This window comes from Oncorhynchus keta, chromosome 35 (assembly GCF_023373465.1).
Source record: "Oncorhynchus keta strain PuntledgeMale-10-30-2019 chromosome 35, Oket_V2, whole genome shotgun sequence".
Lineage (NCBI taxonomy): Eukaryota > Metazoa > Chordata > Actinopteri > Salmoniformes > Salmonidae > Oncorhynchus > Oncorhynchus keta.
In genome coordinates this window covers 81146971-81166970 of record NC_068455.1, presented here as the reverse complement: position 1 = coordinate 81166970, position 20000 = coordinate 81146971, and the positions used below count along the sequence as shown (strand labels likewise).

At 43.0% G+C, this 20000-nt stretch overlaps 1 protein-coding gene across 2 annotated transcripts in view; it reads left to right on the top strand.

Moving 5' to 3' along the window:
* LOC127916357 (tetratricopeptide repeat protein 39B) overlaps window positions 1-20000 on the top strand; it is a 78029-nt gene that overhangs the window by 16858 nt on the left and 41171 nt on the right. For both annotated transcript variants that reach the window (XM_052498001.1, XM_052498000.1), the window contains exons 2-4: window positions 3433-3467; window positions 19140-19244; window positions 19438-19569. In XM_052498001.1, coding sequence (XP_052353961.1) covers window positions 3433-3467; window positions 19140-19244; window positions 19438-19569 — 272 coding nt within the window. The remainder of the gene's footprint in view (window positions 1-3432; window positions 3468-19139; window positions 19245-19437; window positions 19570-20000) is intronic.

The window sequence follows — 20000 nt, the reverse complement described above, 5'->3', positions numbered from 1 at the left end:
CCTTCTGTAGCTCAGTTGGTAGAGCATGGCGCTTGTAACGCCAGGGTAGTGGGTTTGATCCCCGGGACCACCCATACGTAGAATGTATGCACACATGACTGTAAGTCGCTTTGGATAAAAGCGTCTGCTAAATGGCATATATTATTATTTATTATAGGGTGGAAGTTTTTTCATGGTAGTAAGGTGGAGATAACCACTTGTGCGTTGGGGAAAGTAGAAGAAGCCTTTTCAATCACTCCCTTCAGTGCTGTGGCCACCCTTTCCTGCTGTGCTCTCGGGTCGTTTGTGCCTGTGTGTATTATTATGTGGCTAGGTGAACCTAGTTGGTCCTCAGACAGAAGGTCGAGGGCACGCTGGGTGTTTGGACACCAGAGTTTAGACACTGTGTGTATTATTATGTGGCTAGGTGAACCTAGTTGGTCCTCAGACAGAAGGTCGAGGGCACGTTTGGACACCAGAGTTTAGACACACTGTGTTTGGGGAAAAAGGTTTTTCTCTTGTATATATTTCCCATTTGAGTCCATAAGGAGAACAATCTTTGTCTTGTGTTTGTCCTCAGTGGGTGTGGGGGGTTGTCAGGAGGGCTATCAGGGTGGCTGACAGGGGGTGCTCGGGGGTGCTCAGGGTGGCTGACAGGGGGTGCTCAGGGTGGCTGACAGGGGGTGCTCAGGGTGGCTGACAGGGGTCATCAGGGGGTGCTCAGGGGGCTAGATCCCCTTGGTGTTTGGGATTTTCATTTGTCTGTTCTGCTGTGGTGTCGACACTATGGTCGGGGTCTGGGTTGGACTGTTCTGCTGTGGTGTCGACACTATGGTCGGGGTCTGGGTTGGACTGTTCTGCTGTGGTGTCGACTCTAGTCGGGGTCTGGGTTGGACTGTTCTGCTGTGGTGTCGACACTATGGTCGGGGTCTGGGTTGGACTGTTCTGCTGTGGTGTCGACACTATGGTCGGGGTCTGGGTTGGACTGTTCTGCTGTGGTGTCGACACTATGGTCGGGGTCTGGGTTGGACTGTTCTGCTGTCGACTCTGGTCGGGGTCTGGGTTGGACTGTTCTGCTGTGGTGTCGACACTATGGTCGGGGTCTGGGCTGGACTGTTCTGCTGTGGTGTCGGGAGGTGAGGTGGGCTGTTCTGCTGGCTTCTCTGCGGAGGTGGCCAGCTCTCTAGTGGGTTGTTCTCTGTCACACGCCATCCTCCTCACCCTCTCCTCCAGCAGTCTGATCCTCTCCTCCAGTGTTCTGTTCTTCTACTGCTCCTGCTCTTTCTCCTGTTGAAGTTGTCTCACCACAGTCCAGAGTGCAGATATGTCTCTGTCCAGCTCTCCGGGTCTGGTTAAGGGGGTGTTGTTGTGCTGGACTGTTGTCTGGGTCTGTGCTGACTGAAGTGTAATCACCTGCTGTTCCAGCTCTACCTGCCTTATCTCCAGCTGGGAGAATGTATCCTTCGTTTCAGTGAGCGAGTAGTACTCTCTGCTGGGAGGTTGACTTTACGTTTGGGGTTGCTCATCTTTGGGGTTGTTTCATGAAGAGGTCTGACTCACTCGGGATGTGGGAGTCTTCACCAAGAGAGAGCTTCTCCTGCTGCGCTCCCACTTTGATTAGGTGAAAATCCAGCTGAAACTTTTTGGCGTTGCCCTGTACCATTACTGTTCCAGACTTGTACAGGTTGACATTGGCTGACTCAGAGTCCTCGTTGTCTAACATCCTGAGTTTCCACCCCTCGTTAACAACCCCTCTCTTAACAATGGGGTAGTGTGCTAATATAGCACTGTGCCAGGGGATGGTTTGTGTGGAAGATGAGGTTACTGATGTTCCCATTTAAAAAAAAATAATAGTCATCAAAAAGTATCTCTTGATTTTCCATAAGCAGTCTTTTTCATGCCTTCTCATTTTTTACATCCAGGGGGTACTTTATTGTAATGACCTCTGAACAATGGGAGGTCACTGTTCCAGCTGGCACTATACTGCCTGCTATCACTGCTCCAGCTGGCAATGTACTGCCTGCTATCACTGTTCCAGCTGGCACCGTACTGTCTGCTATCACTGCTCCAGCTGGCACCGTACTGTCTGCTATCACTGTTCCAGCTGGCACCCTACTGTCTGCTATCACTGCTCCAGCTGGCACCACACTGTCTGCTATCACTGCTCCAGCTGGCACCACACTGTCTGCTATCACTGCCCCAGCTGGCACCCTACTGTCTGCTATCACTGCTCCAGCTGGCACCCTACTGTCTGCTATCACTGCTCCAGCTGGCACCATACTGTCTGCTATCACTGCTCCAGCTGGCACCATACTGTCTGCTATCACTGCTCCAGCTGGCACCCTACTGTCTGCTATCACTGCTCCAGCTGGCACCCTACTGTCTGCTATCACTGCTCCAGCTGGCACCCTACTGTCTGCTATCACTGCTCCAGCTGGCACCCTACTGTCTGCTATCACTGCTCCAGCTGGCACCCTACTGTCTGCTATCACTGCTCCAGCTGGCACCCTACTGTCTGCTATCACTGCTCCAGCTGGCACCCTACTGTCTGCTATCACTGCTCCAGCTGGCACCCTACTGTCTGCTATCACTGCTCCAGCTGGCACCCTACTGTCTGCTATCACTGCTCCAGCTGGCACCCTACTGTCTGCTATCACTGCTCCAGCTGGCACCCTACTGTCTGCTATCACTGCTCCAGCTGGCACCCTACTGTCTGCTATCACTGCTCCAGCTGGCACCATACTGTCTGCTATCACTGCTCCAGCTGGCACCACACTGTCTGCTATCACTGCTCCAGCTGGCATCATACTGTCTGCTATCACTGTTCCAGCTGGCACCCTACTGTCTGCTATCACTGCTCCAGCTGGCACCACACTGTCTGCTATCACTGCTCCAGCTGGCACCACACTGTCTGCTATCACTGCTCCAGCTGGCACCATACTGTCTGCTATCACTGCTCCAGCTGGCACCCTACTGTCTGCTATCACTGCTCCAGCTGGCACCCTACTGTCTGCTATCACTGCTCCAGCTGGCACCCTACTGTCTGCTATCACTGTTCCAGCTGGCACCCTACTGTCTGCTATCACTGCTCCAGCTGGCACCATACTGTCTGCTATCACTGCTCCAGCTGGCACCCTACTGTCTGCTATCACTGCTCCAGCTGGCACCATACTGTCTGCTATCACTGTTCCAGCTGGCACCCTACTGTCTGCTATCACTGTTCCAGCTGGCACCCTACTGTCTGCTATCACTGCTCCAGCTGGCACCCTACTGTCTGCTATCACTGCTCCAGCTGGCACCCTACTGTCTGCTATCACTGCTCCAGCTGGCACCCTACTGTCTGCTATCACTGTTCCAGCTGGCACCCTACTGTCTGCTATCACTGCTCCAGCTGGCACCACACTGTCTGTTTCTGTGGGTGTAATGTAACTTGTCTGTTTTTGTGTTTTGCAGGATTGTTTTGAAGATGCCTACGACCTGATACCCGTGTAAGTATTTTAGAGGGCTTGAGGTTCCCCACACACCACTGTTCATTTAGTCACCAACCTCTTGTTCCTGACGAAAACTAATGGCGTTAACGAGACGCCCTGAAAAACACTAATGGCGTTAACGAGACGCCCTGAAAAACACTAATGACGTTAACGAGACGCCCTGAAAAACACTAATGGCGTTAACGAGACGCCCTGAAAAACACTAATGACGTTAACGAGACGCCCTGAAAAACACTAATGGCGTTAACGAGACGCCCTGAAAAACACTAATGGCGTTAACGAGACGCCCTGAAAAACACTAATGGCGTTAACGAGACGCCCTGAAAAACACTAACGACGTTAACGAGACGCCCTGAAAAACACTAATGACGTTAACGAGACGCCCTGAAAAACACTAATGGCGTTAACGAGACGCCCTGAAAAACACTAATGGCGTTAACGAGACGCCCTGAAAAACACTAATGACGTTAACGACGCGCCTGAAAAACACTAATGGCGTTAACGAGACGCCCTGAAAAACACTAATGACGTTAACGAGACGCCCTGAAAAACACTAATGGCGTTAACGAGACGCCCTGAAAAACACTAATGACGTTAACGAGACGCCCTGAAAAACACTAATTACGCTAACGAGACGCCCTGAAAAACACTAATGACGCTAACGAGACGCCCTGAAAAACACTAATGACGTTAACGAGACGCCCTGAAAAACACTAATGACGTTAACGAGACGCCCTGAAAAACACTAATGACGCTAACGAGACGCCCTGAAAAACACTAACGACGTTAACGAGACGCCCTGAAAAACACTAACGGCGTTAACGAGACGCCCTGAAAAACACTAACGACGTTAACGAGACGCCCTGAAAAACACTAACGACGTTAACGAGACGCCCTGAAAAACACTAATGGCGTTTTAATTTGACATAAAACTAATTTTCATCCGTTTTGTCCAATCAGAAGCATGCATGGCTTAGCAGAATATTTAATGCAATCCTCTCATTGGTCGATAACCCGGGTGCTTTGCTTCAATCACTCGTCTGTTTTGAACTGACACTTCAGTTTTAACTCCATTAGAAACTATATCTTTGATAATCTGTTGTGTGTTACTGCAAATGACTGTCGTATCGTTGTTAATTGTCATCCTTGATGATGTAGAGCACATCACTAGGGGCAAGATAATTCAAAACAACCTTTTATAATTGTCTTCAAAAGTGCAACAGCAAACGTACACTGAGTGTACAAAACATTAAGAACACCTGCTCTTTCAATGACATACTGTAGACTGACCAGGTGAATCCAGGTGAAAGCTATGATCCCTTATTGATGTCACCTGTTAAACCCACTTCAAATCAGTGTAGGTGAAGTGGGAGGAGACATGTAAATGAGGTGGGAGGAGACATGTAGATGAAGTGGGAGGAGACTGGGTTAAAGAAGGATTGAGACATGGATTGTGTATATGTGCCATTCAGAGGGTGAATGGGCAAGACAAAATATTTAAATGCCTTTCAAATGGGGTTTGGTAGTAGGCGCCAGGAGCATCAGTTTGTGTCAAGAACTGCAACGCTGCTGGGGTTTTTCATGCGTGCAACTCAATAGTAGGAAGGTGTTCTTAATGTTTTGTACATTCACTAACACTAAGACAGTTCATTACTGCATTCAGCTAACTGATGATGATGATGATGATGATGATACCGTAGCAACCAGGCAACACGCTGACGATCAACTGATACTTGGTTAATCTCCTCTCACTATAACTAATACGTGTATTTGATCTAGAATCTAGCTAGCTAATAAATCAGCTTGCTTTTAGGGTTTATGGGTAGGGATGTCCCAAGGATCTTGGATTACACTAACCCTCTTTCCCAGATGGTGTCCTCGACGGTGCCGATAATGTTTGGGCAGGACATCTCGTTTCCATATGTCAGGTTGATCCTCGACGGGTTGATCCTCGACGGGTTGATCCTCGACGGTGCCGATAATGTTTGGGCAGGACACCTCGTTTCCATATGTCAGGTTGATCCTGGGGGGGGGGGTCGCATGGTACTGGTCGCACAGCCACATTTTTAGTGGTACTTTACACCTGTTATTCACCTCATCTGTGTTGTCGCTCTCTGATGGGAAGAACGAACTACTTCTGGCATTGTTGGACAGCTCCGATTCTTCCCCTTTTCAAGGAAATCGCTGTTATTTACCCACAATTCATTCACATAAATACACTGCTGAGGTGTCGGCACACGAGATGACCAAGCTCAAGTACACAGTAAAAATATGATTAAAATATGTTTGTTTTATTTTTAAATGATGAAAATATGATTAAAATATGAAATGTTTGATCCATTTCCTATTAAACAAAACTGTATGAATAAGGCTTGAAATGACATGTTTTCTAAATATAGTATAATCAAATAATAAAATGACTAAAGATTTCACCTTCCTTTATATAACTGTAGAATACATATTTGTATGTTTGGTGTTAGAGGAAAATGTGCCTATTTTCTAAAGGTCTCTTGATCAAAATGTCTGCCCCCTGTCGCTGTGGGCGTCACACAGAGCTCTGGCTTCCTGGACTCATTAGGAACTCGCCTTTCATCTCAAATTAACCTTGTCCATCTTTGACAAAACAGAAAGTGTTTTTTTTTGTTTGTTAAAAATCGAGGAATTATTTTAGATTGATTTTAAAGCCAACTATCAAAAAAAGTAATCTCTGAATCTGCTATAGTGATGAATCTACCACACTATAATATATATACACACTACCCCACTATACTATATATACACACTACCCCACTATACTATATATACACACTACCCCACTATATTATATATACACACTACCCCACTATACTATATATACACACTACAGCTATACTATATGATGATGATATATACACTACCCCACTATACTATATATATATATATACACTACCCCACCATACTATATATACACTACTCACTATACTATATATATATATATATATATATAATAAATATATATATACTACCCCACTATACTATATATATATATATATATATATACACTACCCCACTATACTATATATACACACTACCCTATACTATATATATATATATATATATACACACTACCCCACCATACTATATATACACACTACACTATACTATATATACACACTACCCCACTATACTATATATACACACTACCCCACTATACTATATATACACACTACCCCACTATACTATATATACACACTACCCCACTATACTATATATACACACTACCCCACTATACTATATATACACACTACCCCACTATACTATATATACACACTACCCCCACTATACTATATATACACACTACCCCACTATACTATATATACACACTACCCCACTATACTATATATACACACTACCCCACCATACTATATATACACACACCTTGTTATACTATATATACACACTACCCCACTATACTATAATATACACACTACCCCACCATACTATATATATACACTATACTACCCCACTATACTATATATACACACTACCCCACTATACTATATATACACACTACCCCACTATACTATATATACAGGTTGATCTATACTATATATACACACTACCCCACTATACTATATATATGTTTGGGCACACTACCCCACTATACTATATATACACAAACTGACATACTATATATACACTACCCCACTATGCTGATATATACACACTACCCCACTATACTATATATACACACTACCCCACTTACTATATATACACACTACCCCGACTATACTATATATACACACTTATACTATATATACACACTACCCCACTATACTATATACAGGTTGATCCTCGACTATATATACACTACCCCACTATACTATATATACACACTACCCCACTATACTATATATACACTGCCAGATTGATCACTACCCCACTATACTATATATACACACTACACATACTATATATACACACTACCCACTATACTATATATACACACTACACTATACTATATATAAGACTACGACTATACTATATATACACTACCCCACTATACTTCCCCTTTTCAAGGAAATCGCTATTTACCCACAATACTGGTCACATAAATATATACACTACCCCACTGATGTCACACCCCATGACATACTATATATGCACAGTAAAAATATATTAAAATATTTTTTTATTTTTAAATATACTATATATATTAAAATATGAAATGTTTGATCCATTTCTATTAAAAAAAACTATACACTACCCCACTGAATAATACTACCCCACTATATGATATAAATACTATATATACACACTATATACTATATATAACTACCCCACTATACTATAAGATATCAAATACACTACCCCTTACTATATATATATACAACTACCCCACCATACTTATATACACTACCCCACTATACTATGTATAATGTGCCCACTATACTTATATAAACTCCCCCACTATACTATATAAACACTACCCCCTATACTATATATACGTACACATACTATATATACTACTGGCTATACTATATATACTGGACCCACTATACTATATATACACACTACCCCACTATACTATCATCTATATATACACTTGTCCATCTATTGACAAACTACCCCACTATACTATATATATATATATATTATATATATATATACACTACCCCACTATACTTTATATATGATTATATACACTACCCCACCATACTATATATACACTACCCCACTATACTATATATACACACTAACTATACTATATATACACACTACCCCACTATAGTATATATATATATATATACACTACCCCACTATACTAATATATATATACACTACCCCACTATACTATATATATACACTACCCCACCATACTATATATACACACTACCCCACTATACTATATATACACACTACCCCACTATACTATATATACACACTACCCCCACTATACTATATATTATATATATATATATACACTACCCCACTATACTATATATACACACTACCCCACTATACTATATATACACACTACCCCACTATACTATATATATATATATATATATATACACACTACCCCACTATACTATATATACACACTACTACTATACTATATATACACTACCCACTATACTATATATACACACTACCCCACTATACTATATATACACACTACCCCACTATACTATATATACACACTACCCCACCATACTATATATACACACTACCCCCACTATACTATATATACACACTATATACTATATATACACACTACCCCACTATACTATATATACACACTACCCCACTATATATATACACTACCCCACCATACTATATATACACACTACCCCACTATACTATATATACACACTACCCCACTATACTATATATACACACTACCCCACTATACTATATATACACTACCCCCACTATACTATATATACACACTACCCCCACTATACTATATATACACTACCCCACCATACTATATATACACACTACCCCACTATACTATATATACCACTATACTATACTATATATACACACTACCCCACTATATATATATATATATACACTACCCCACTATACTATATATATATATATATACACTACCCCACTATACTATATATACACACTACCCCACTATACTATATATACACACTACCCCACTATACTATATATACACACTACCCCACTATACTATATATACACACTACCCCACTATACTATATATACACACTACCCCACTATACTATATATACACACTACCCCACTATACTATATATATACACTACCCCACTATACTATATATACACACTACCCCACTATACTATATACACACTACCCCACTATACTATATATACACACTACCCCACTATACTATATATACACACTACCCCACTATACTATATATATATATATATACACACTACCCCACTATACTATATATACACAGTACCCCACTATACTATATATACACACTACCCCACCATACTATATATACACACTACTCCACTATACTATATATATATATATACCCACTATACTATATATACACACTACCCCACTATACTATATATATATACACTACCCCACTATACTATATATACACACTACCCCACTATACTATATATATATATATATATACACTACCCCACTATACTATATATGCACAGTACCCCACTATACTATATATACACAGTATACTATATATATATATACACTACCCCACTATACTATATATACACACTACCCCACTATACTATATATACACACTACCCCACTATACTATATATACACACTACCCCGCTATACTATATATACACACTACCCACTATACTATACTATATATATATATATACACACTACCCTATACTATATACTATACTATATATACACACTACCCCACTATACTATATATATACACTACCCCACTATACTATATATACACACTACCCCACTATACTATATATACACACTACCCCACACTACCCCATACTATATATACCCCACATACTATATATACACACTACCCCACTATACTATATATATATATATATATATATATACACTACCCCACTATACTATATATATACACTACCCCACCATACTATACTATATATACTACACTATATATATATATATATATATATATATATACCCACTATACTATATATATATATATATACACTACCCCCACCACTACCCCACTATACTATATATACACACTACCCCACTATACTATATATACACACTATATACTACACACTACCCCACTATACTATATATATATATATATACACTATACTATATATATATATATATACACTACCCCACCATACTATATATACACACTACCCCACTATACTATATATACACACTACCCCACTATACTATATATACTACCCCACTATACTATATACACTACCCCACCATACTATATATATACTTACTATACTATATATACACACTACCCCACTATACTATATATACCACTACTATACTATATATATATATATACACTACCCCACTATACTATATATATATATATACACTACCCCACCATACTATATATACACACTACCCCACTATACTATATATATGTATATATACACTACCCCACTATACTATATATATATATATATATATATATACACTACCCCACCATACTATATATACACACTACCCCACTATACTATATATACACACTACCCCACTATACTATATATACACACTACCCCACTATACTATATACTACTATACTATATATACACACTACCCCACTACTATATATACGCACTACCCCACTATACTATATATACACACTACCCACTATACTATATATACACCTACACTATACTATATATACCCCACTATACTATATATACACACTACTATACTATATATACACACTACCCCACTATACTATATATACACACTACCCCACTATACTATATATACACACTACCCCACTATACTATATATACACACTACCCCACTATACTATATATACACACTACCCCACTATACTATATATACACACTACCCCACTATACTATATATACACACTACCCCACTATACTATATATACACACTACCCCACTATACTATATATACACACTACCCCACTATACTATATATACACCCCCACTATACTATATATACACACTACCCCACTATACTATATATACACACTACCCCACTATACTATATATACACACTACCCCACTATACTATATATACACACTACCCCACTATGCTATATATACACACTACCCCACTATACTATATATACACACTACCCCACTATACTATATATACACACTACCCCACCCCCCCCACTATACTATATATACACACTACCCCACTATACTATATATACACACTACCCCACTATACTATATATACACACTACCCCACTATACTATATATATACACTACCCCACTATACTATATATACACTATATATATATACACACTATATAACAGTACCCCACTATAATAATAATATATGCCATTTAGCTGACGCTTTATCCATAAGCACACTTACATCATATATACACTACATATACTATATATATGGTCCTACCCCACTATAATATATACACACTACCCTATACTATATATATACGCCATGCTATACCACTGAGCCACATAATATATATACACTACCCCACTATACTATATATATACACAGTACCCCACTATACTATATATACACACTACCCCACTATACTATATATACACACTACTATACCACTATACTATACTATATATATGCACTACCCCACTATACTATATATACACACTACCCCACTAAACTATATATACACACTATTCTATATATACTATACACACACTACCCCACTATACTATATATACACACTATACTATATATACCCACTATACTATATATACACACTACCCCACTACACTATATATACCCACTATACTATATATACACACACTACCCCACTATACTATATATACACACTATACTATATATACCCACTATACTATATATACACACTACCCCACTATACTATATATACACACTACCCCCACTATACTATATATACCCACTATACTATATATACACTACCCCACTATACTATATATATATATATATATATATATATACACTACCCCACTATACTATATATACACACTACCCCACTATACTATATATACACACTACCCCACTATACTATATATACACACTATACTATATATACCCACTATACTATATATACACACTACCCCACTATACTATATATACACACTATACTATATATACCCACTATACTATATATACACACTACCCCACTATACTATATATACCCACTATACTATATATACACACTACCCCACTATACTATATATACACACTATACTATATATACCCACTATACTATATATACACACTACCCCACTATACTATATATACACACTATACTATATATACCCACTATACTATATATACACACTACCCCACTATACTATATATACCCACTATACTATATATACACACTACCCCACTATACTATATATACACACTATACTATATATACCCACTATACTATATATACACACTACCCCACTATACTATATATACACACTACCCCCACTATACTATATATACCCACTATACTATATATACACACTACCCCACTATACTATATATACACACTATACTATATATACCCACTATGCTATATATACACACTACCCCACTATACTATATATACACACTACCCCCACTATACTATATATACAAAAGTATATGGCAACTCTTCAAATTAGTGGATTTGGCTTTTTCAGCCACAACCGTTGCTGACAGGTGTATAAAATCAAGCACACAGCCATGCAATCTCCATAGACGAACATTGGTAGTAGAATGACCTTCCTGAAGAGCTCCGTGACTTTCAACGTGGCACTGTCATAGGATGCCACCTTTCCAACAAGTCAGTTTGCCCTGCTAGAGCTGCCCCGATCAACTGTAAGTGCTGTTATTGTGACGTGGAAATGTCTAGGAGCAACAACGGCTCAGCCGAGAAGTGGTAGACCACACAAGCTCACAGAACGGGACCGCAGAGTGCTGGAGCGTATAAATATCGCCTGTCCTCGGTTGTAACCCCTCACTACTGAGTTCCAAACTGCCTCTGGAAGCAACGTCAGCACAACAACTGTTCGTCGGGAGCTTCCTGCAATGGGTTTCCATGGCCGAGCAGCCGCACACAAGCCTAAGATCACCATGCGCAATGCCAAGCGTTGGCTGGAGTGGTGTAAAGCTCACCGCCATTGGACTCTGGACTAGTGGAAACACGTTCTCCTGGAGTGATGAATCACGCTTCACCATCTGGCAGTCTGACAGACGAATCTGGGTTTTTGCAGATTCCAGGAGAACACTACCTGCCCCAATGCATAATGCCTACTGTAAAGTTTGGTGGACGAGGGATAATGGTCTGGGGCTGTTTTTCATGGTTCAGGCCCCTTAGTTCCAGTGAAGGGAAATCTTAACGCTACAGCAATACAATAACATTCTAGATGATTCTGTGCTTCCATCTTTATGGCAACAGTTTGGGGAAGGTCCTTTCCTGTTTCAGCATGACAATGCCCCCGTGCACAAAGCAATGTCCATTCAGAACTGGTTTGCTGAGATCGGTGTGGAAGAACTTGACTGGCCTGCACAGAGCCCTGACCTCAACCCATCAAACACCGTTGGGATGAATTGGAACACCGACTGCTAGCCAGACCTAATCGCCCAAAATCAGTGCCCGACCTCACTAATGTTCTTGTGGCCGAATGGAAGCAAGTCCCTGCAGAAATGTTCCAACATCTAGTGGAAAGCCTCTCCAGAAGAGTGGAGGCTGTTATAGCAGCAATGTTCCAACATCTAGTGGAAAGCCTTCCCTGAAGAGTGGAGGCTGTTATAGCAGCAATGTTCCAACATCTAGTGGAAAGCCTTCCCAGAAGAGTGGAGGCTGTTATAGCAGCAATGTTCCAACATCTAGTGGAAAGCCTTCCCAGAATAGTGGAGGCTGTTATAGCAGCAATGTTCCAACATCTAGTGGAAAGCCTTCCCAGAATAGTGGAGGCTGTTATAGCAGCAATGTTCCAACATCTAGTGGAAAGCCTTCCCAGAATAGTGGAGGCTGTTATAGCAGCAATGTTCCAACATCTAGTGGAAAGCCTTCCCAGAATAGTGGAGGCTGTTATAGCAGCAATGTTCCAACATCTAGTGGAAAGCCTTCCCAGAAGAGTGGAGGCTGTTATAGCAGCAATGTTCCAACATCTAGTGGAAAGCCTTCCCAGAAGAGTGGAGGCTGTTATAGCAGCAATGTTCCAACATCTAGTGGAAAGCCTTCCCTGAAGAGTGGAGGCTGTTATAGCAGCAATGTTCCAACATCTAGTGGAAAGCCTTCCCTGAAGAGTGGAGGCTGTTATAGCAGCAATGTTCCAACATATAGTGGAAAGCCTTCCCAGAAGAGTGGAGGCTGTTATAGCAGCAAAGGGGGAACCAACTCCAAATGAATACCCATGATTTTGTAATGAGATGTTCGACGAGCAGGTGTCCACATACTTTTGATAACGTCATGTATTTCCATTCAGCACCAGCTGTTACTCTCCTCTCCCATTTCTGTATGTTGTTCTGTTTCCTCCCTTCTTTCTTTGGATGCATATTAGACAGGAAGGCGTGTGCGTGTGTGTGTGTGTGTGTGTGTGCGCGTGTGTACGTGTGTGTGTGTGCATGTGTGTGTGCGTGTGCGCGTGCGTGTGTGTGTGAGATTAGCTGTGCTCAAGCTGTAGACAACAGTCGCCATCCATCACAGATGCTGCAATATACTCCCTCTCTCTTTTTCCATCCTCGCCCTTTCTAGTTTTTACTGCCCTCCCACCCTCTGTCTCTCTCTCCCTCTCTCTTTCTACTTGCTCTCTCTCTCTCTCTCTTCCCTCCCACCCCCCTCTCTTTCTGTCTCATCTCCCCCTCCCCCGGTCTCTCTCTGTTATTTTTAACTATTTGTCCTCTGAGATGGGGGATCTGCTAAGCTAGGACTGCTTGAGAGAAGGAGGGGGAGAGACAGAGAGAGAGACAGAGAGGGAGGGGAGAGACAGAGAGAGAGACAGAGAAGGAGGGGGAGAGACAGAGAGAGAGACAGAGAGGGAGGGGAGAGACAGAGAGAGAGACAGAGAAGGAGGGGGAGAGACAGAGAGAGAGACAGAGAAGGAGGGGGAGAGACAGAGAGGAGGGAGAGACAGAGAGGGAGACAGAGAGGGAGGGGGAGAGACAGAGAAGGAGGGGAGAGACAGAGAGAGAGACAGAGAAGGAGGGGGAGAGACAGAGAGAGAGACAGAGAAGGAGGGAGAGACAGAGAGGGAGGGGAGAGACAGAGAGGGAGACAGAGAAGGAGGGGGAGAGACAGAGAGAGAGAGAGAAGGAGGGGGAGAGACAGAGAGAGAGACAGAGAAGGAGGGGGAGAGACAGAGAGGGAGGGAGAGACAGAGAGGGGAGACAGAGAGGGAGGGGAGAGACAGAGAGAGAGACAGAGAGGGGGGAGAGACAGAGAGAGAGACAGAGAGGGAGGGGAGAGACAGAGAGAGAGACAGAGAAGGAGGGGGAGAGACAGAGAGAGAGACAGAGAAGGAGGGGAGAGACAGAGAGGGAGGGAGAGACAGAGAGGAGACAGAGAGGGAGGGGAGAGACAGAGAGGGAGACAGAGAGGGAGGGGAGAGACAGAGAGAGAGACAGAGAGGGAGGGAGAGACAGAGAGAGAGACAGAGAAGGAGGGGGAGAGACAGAGAGAGAGACAGAGAAGGAGGGGAGAGACAGAGAGGGAGGGGAGAGACAGAGAGGGAGACAGAGAGAGGGAGGGGAGAGACAGAGAGGGAGACAGAGAGGGAGGGAGAGACAGAGAGAGAGACAGAGAGGGAGGGGAGAGACAGAGAGAGAGACAGAGAAGGAGGGGAGAGACAGAGAGAGAGACAGAGAAGGAGGGGGGGAGAGACAGAGAGGGAGGGGAGAGACAGAGAGGAGACAGAGAGGGAGGGAGAGACAGAGAGGGAGACAGAGAGGGAGGGGAGAGACAGAGAGGGAGACAGAGAAGGAGGGGGAGAGACAGAGAGAGAGAGAGAGAGAGAGACAGAGAGGGAGACAGAGAGGGGGGGAGAGACAGAGAAGGAGGGGGAGAGACAGAGAGAGAGACAGAGAAGGAGGGGGAGAGACAGAGAGAGACAGAGAAGGAGGGGGAGAGACAGAGAGAGAGACAGAGAAGGAGGGGGAGAGACAGAGAGAGAGACAGAGAGAGAGACAGAGAGGGAGGGGAGAGACAGAGAGAGAGACAGAGAGGGAGGGGAGACAGAGAGAGACAGAGAGGGAGGGAGAGACAGAGAGAGAGACAGAGAAGGAGGGGGAGAGACAGAGAGAGAGACAGAGAAGGAGGGGGAGAGACAGAGAGAGAGACAGAGAAGGAGGGGAGAGACAGAGAGAGAGACAGAGAGGGAGGGGAGAGACAGAGAGAGAGACAGAGAAGGAGGGGGAGAGACAGAGAGAGAGACAGAGAAGGAGGGGGAGAGACAGAGAGAGAGACAGAGAGGGAGGGGAGAGAGAGAGACAACACTGCGTTTAGACTCCTTCTACGTGAAGTAGAATCTCTACAGAATGAATATCAATTTTGAGGGAATGTATCGAAATGGTCTAATGGCATCGGGGGATGGGTGCCGTTTTTACTGGCTCCTAACCAACTATGCCATTTTGTTTAGTTTTTATTTCATGTTATTTGTAACTTATTTTGTAACATAATGTTGCTGTTACCGTCTCTTATGACCGAAAATAACTTCTGGACTTCTGAACAGCGAACTGGAACAAGATTATTTTCTTGAATGAGTCGGATGCAAAAGGCCCAAATCCCTGTAATTTGCATGAAGAATATACGGAAAAAAAGAGGGGCGGAGGTCGGGGAGGTCGGGGAGGTCGGGGAGGTCGGGGAGGTCGGGGAGGTCGGGGTGGTCGGGGAGGTTGGGGAGGTCGGAGAGGTCGGGGTGGTCGGGGAGGTCGGGGAGGTCGGAGAGGTCGGGGAGGTCGGGGAGGTCGGGGAGGTCGGGGTGCCTTGTGAGAATTCGTTGGCGTCAACCTTCACTATCATCCGTATTATCGGCCAGTTAATCACTGGAAAACAAAATGGGTGATCTACGATTAACACTTTCCTACCAACGGGACATTAAAAACTGTAATGTCTTATTTTGCATCGAGTCGTGGCTGAACGACGACACGGATAATATAGAGCTGGCTGGGTTTTCCGTGCATCGGCAGGACAGAGCAGCTACGTCTGGTAAGACGAGGGGCGGGGGTGTGTGTGTCTCTTAACAGCTGGTGCGCGATGTCTAATATTAAAGAAGTCTCGAGGTATTTGCTCGTCTGAGGTAGAGTACCTTATGATAAGCTGTAGACCACACTATCTACCAAGAGAGTTTTCATCTGTATTATAGTAGTATATAGTAGTACCTATAAATATATAATGGGTCAATAGTAGTACCTATAGTAGTACCTATAAATATATAATGGGTCAATAGTAGTACCTATAGTAGTAGTAGTAGTAGTAGTAGTAGTAGTAGACCAACACTATCTACCAAGAGAGTTCCCATCTATATTATTCTTAGCCGTCTATTTACCACCACAGACCGATCTCGATGAGGGCCCTGGTCAAAAGTAGTGCACTATAAAGGGAATAGGGTGCCATAGGGCCCTGGTCAAAAGTAGTGCACTATAAAGGGAATAGGGTGCCATAGGGCCCTGGTCAAAAAGTAGTGCACTATAAAGGGAATAGGGTGCCATTTGGGATGAAACCTATAAGGCCATAAGCAAAGTAGAAATGCTCATCCAGAGGCACAGCGCTCCTAGTGGCCGGAGACTTTAATGCAGGGAACCTTCGATCCGTTTGATCTCTCCAGTAATGTCACATGTGCAACCAGAGAGGGAAAAAAAACCTCTAGACCACCTTTCCTCCACACACAGAGACTTATATAAAGCTCTCCCTTGTCCATTTTGACAAATCTGACCTTAATTCTATCCTCATGATTCCTGCTTACAAGCAAAAAACTAACGTAGGAAACACCAGTGACTTGCTCAATACAGAAGTGGTCAGATGACGCGGATGCCAGAGCTACAGGACTGTTTTACTCAGTCTGGAATATGTTCCAGGATTTATTTAATTTATAAATACAAATTTAACCGTTATTTAACGAGGCAAGTCAGTTAAGAACAAATTCTTATTTACAATGACAGCCTACCCCAGCCAAACCTGGGCCAATTGGGCACCGCTCTATGGGACTCCCAATCATGGCCAGATGTGATGAAGCCTGGATTTGAAACCAGGTACAGTGACACCTCTTGCACTGAGATGCAGTGTCTTAGACCACTGCGCCACTCGGGAGCTCAATGGCTTTGAGGACTACAGTGGGGAAATGCAAATTAATTACTTAAAAATCATACAATGTGATTTTCTGGATTTTTGTTTTAGATTCCGTTTCTCACAGTTGAAGTGTACCTATGATAACAATTACAGACCTCTACATGCTTTGTAAGTAGGAAACACTGCTGATTTTGCAGGTTATCAAATACTTGTTCTCCCCATTTGTAAATCACCTCGGTCACCGGCTTCACCAATAAGTGCATCGTCGATGTCATCCCCACAGTGACCGTACATAACCCAACCAGAAGCCATGGATAAGAGGCAACATTCACATCGAGCTAAAGGTTAGAGCTGCCGCTTTCAAGGCGCGGGGACACTAATCCGGACACTTAAGAAAATCACGCTGTGCCCTCAGACGAACCATTCTACACCTGCAATGCTTGCTGTTTGGGGTTTTAGGCTGGGTTTCTGTACAGCACTTTGAGATATCAGCTGATGTACGAAGGGCTTTATAAATACATTTGATTTGATAAAACAGGCAAAGCGTCAATACAATTCAATACTAAGATTGAATCCTACTACACCGGCTCCGACGCTCGTCTTATGTGGCAGGGTTTGCAAACTATTACAGACTACAAAGGGAAACCCAGCCGCGAGCTGCCCAGTGACATGAGCCTACCAGATGAGCTAAATGCCTTTTTTATGCTTGCTTCGAGGCAAGCAACACTGAACACTCTCTCTCCTCTCTCTCTGTCTCTCCCCCCCCCCCCCCCAGGGCTGGTAAGATGGATTTGAAGACTTCCATAGAAGAGTGTTCTATGGCTCTGAACCTGGTCCTGAACAACAAATTCTCCGAGGCCCTGGACCTCCTCAAACCATGGTACTGACACATGTCTGTTTGTTGCCATGACCACTGGGATGTTTAACTCTATCGTATGGACAAACCATGGTACTGACACATGTCTGTTTGTTGCCATGACCACTGGGATGTTTAACTCTATCGTATGGACTCTGTGTTTGTTTGTTGTCATGCTTGTCCCTTTGGAGACTAAGTTTTGATTGGTTGTTTCCAGGTGGAAGGACAGTATGTATCACGCTCTGGGCTACAGTTCTATCCTGGTGATGCAGGCTGCCATGACGTTTGAACACAGAGACATACAGACAGCCATGGCCGTCATCAAAGAGGCCTTAACAACCTGCCAGAGGTAGGTACGCACAGACAGAGACAGAGAGACACACAGAGACACACAGAGACACACAGAGACACAGACAGAGACAGACAGAGACACAGAGACAGAGACACAGAGACACAGACACACAGAGAGACACACAGAGACATACAGACAGCCATGGCCGTCATCAAAGAGGCCTTAACAACCTGCCAGAGGTAGAGACACAGACACACAGAGACACACAGAGACAGAGACACACAGACAGAGACAGAGACACAGAGACACACACACAGAGACACAGAGACACACAGACACACAGAGACACAGAGACACACACACAGAGACACACAGACACACAGAGACACAGAGACACACACACAGAGACACACAGACACACAGAGACACACACACAGAGACACACAGAGACACAGAGACACAGAGACACACACACAGACAGAGACACA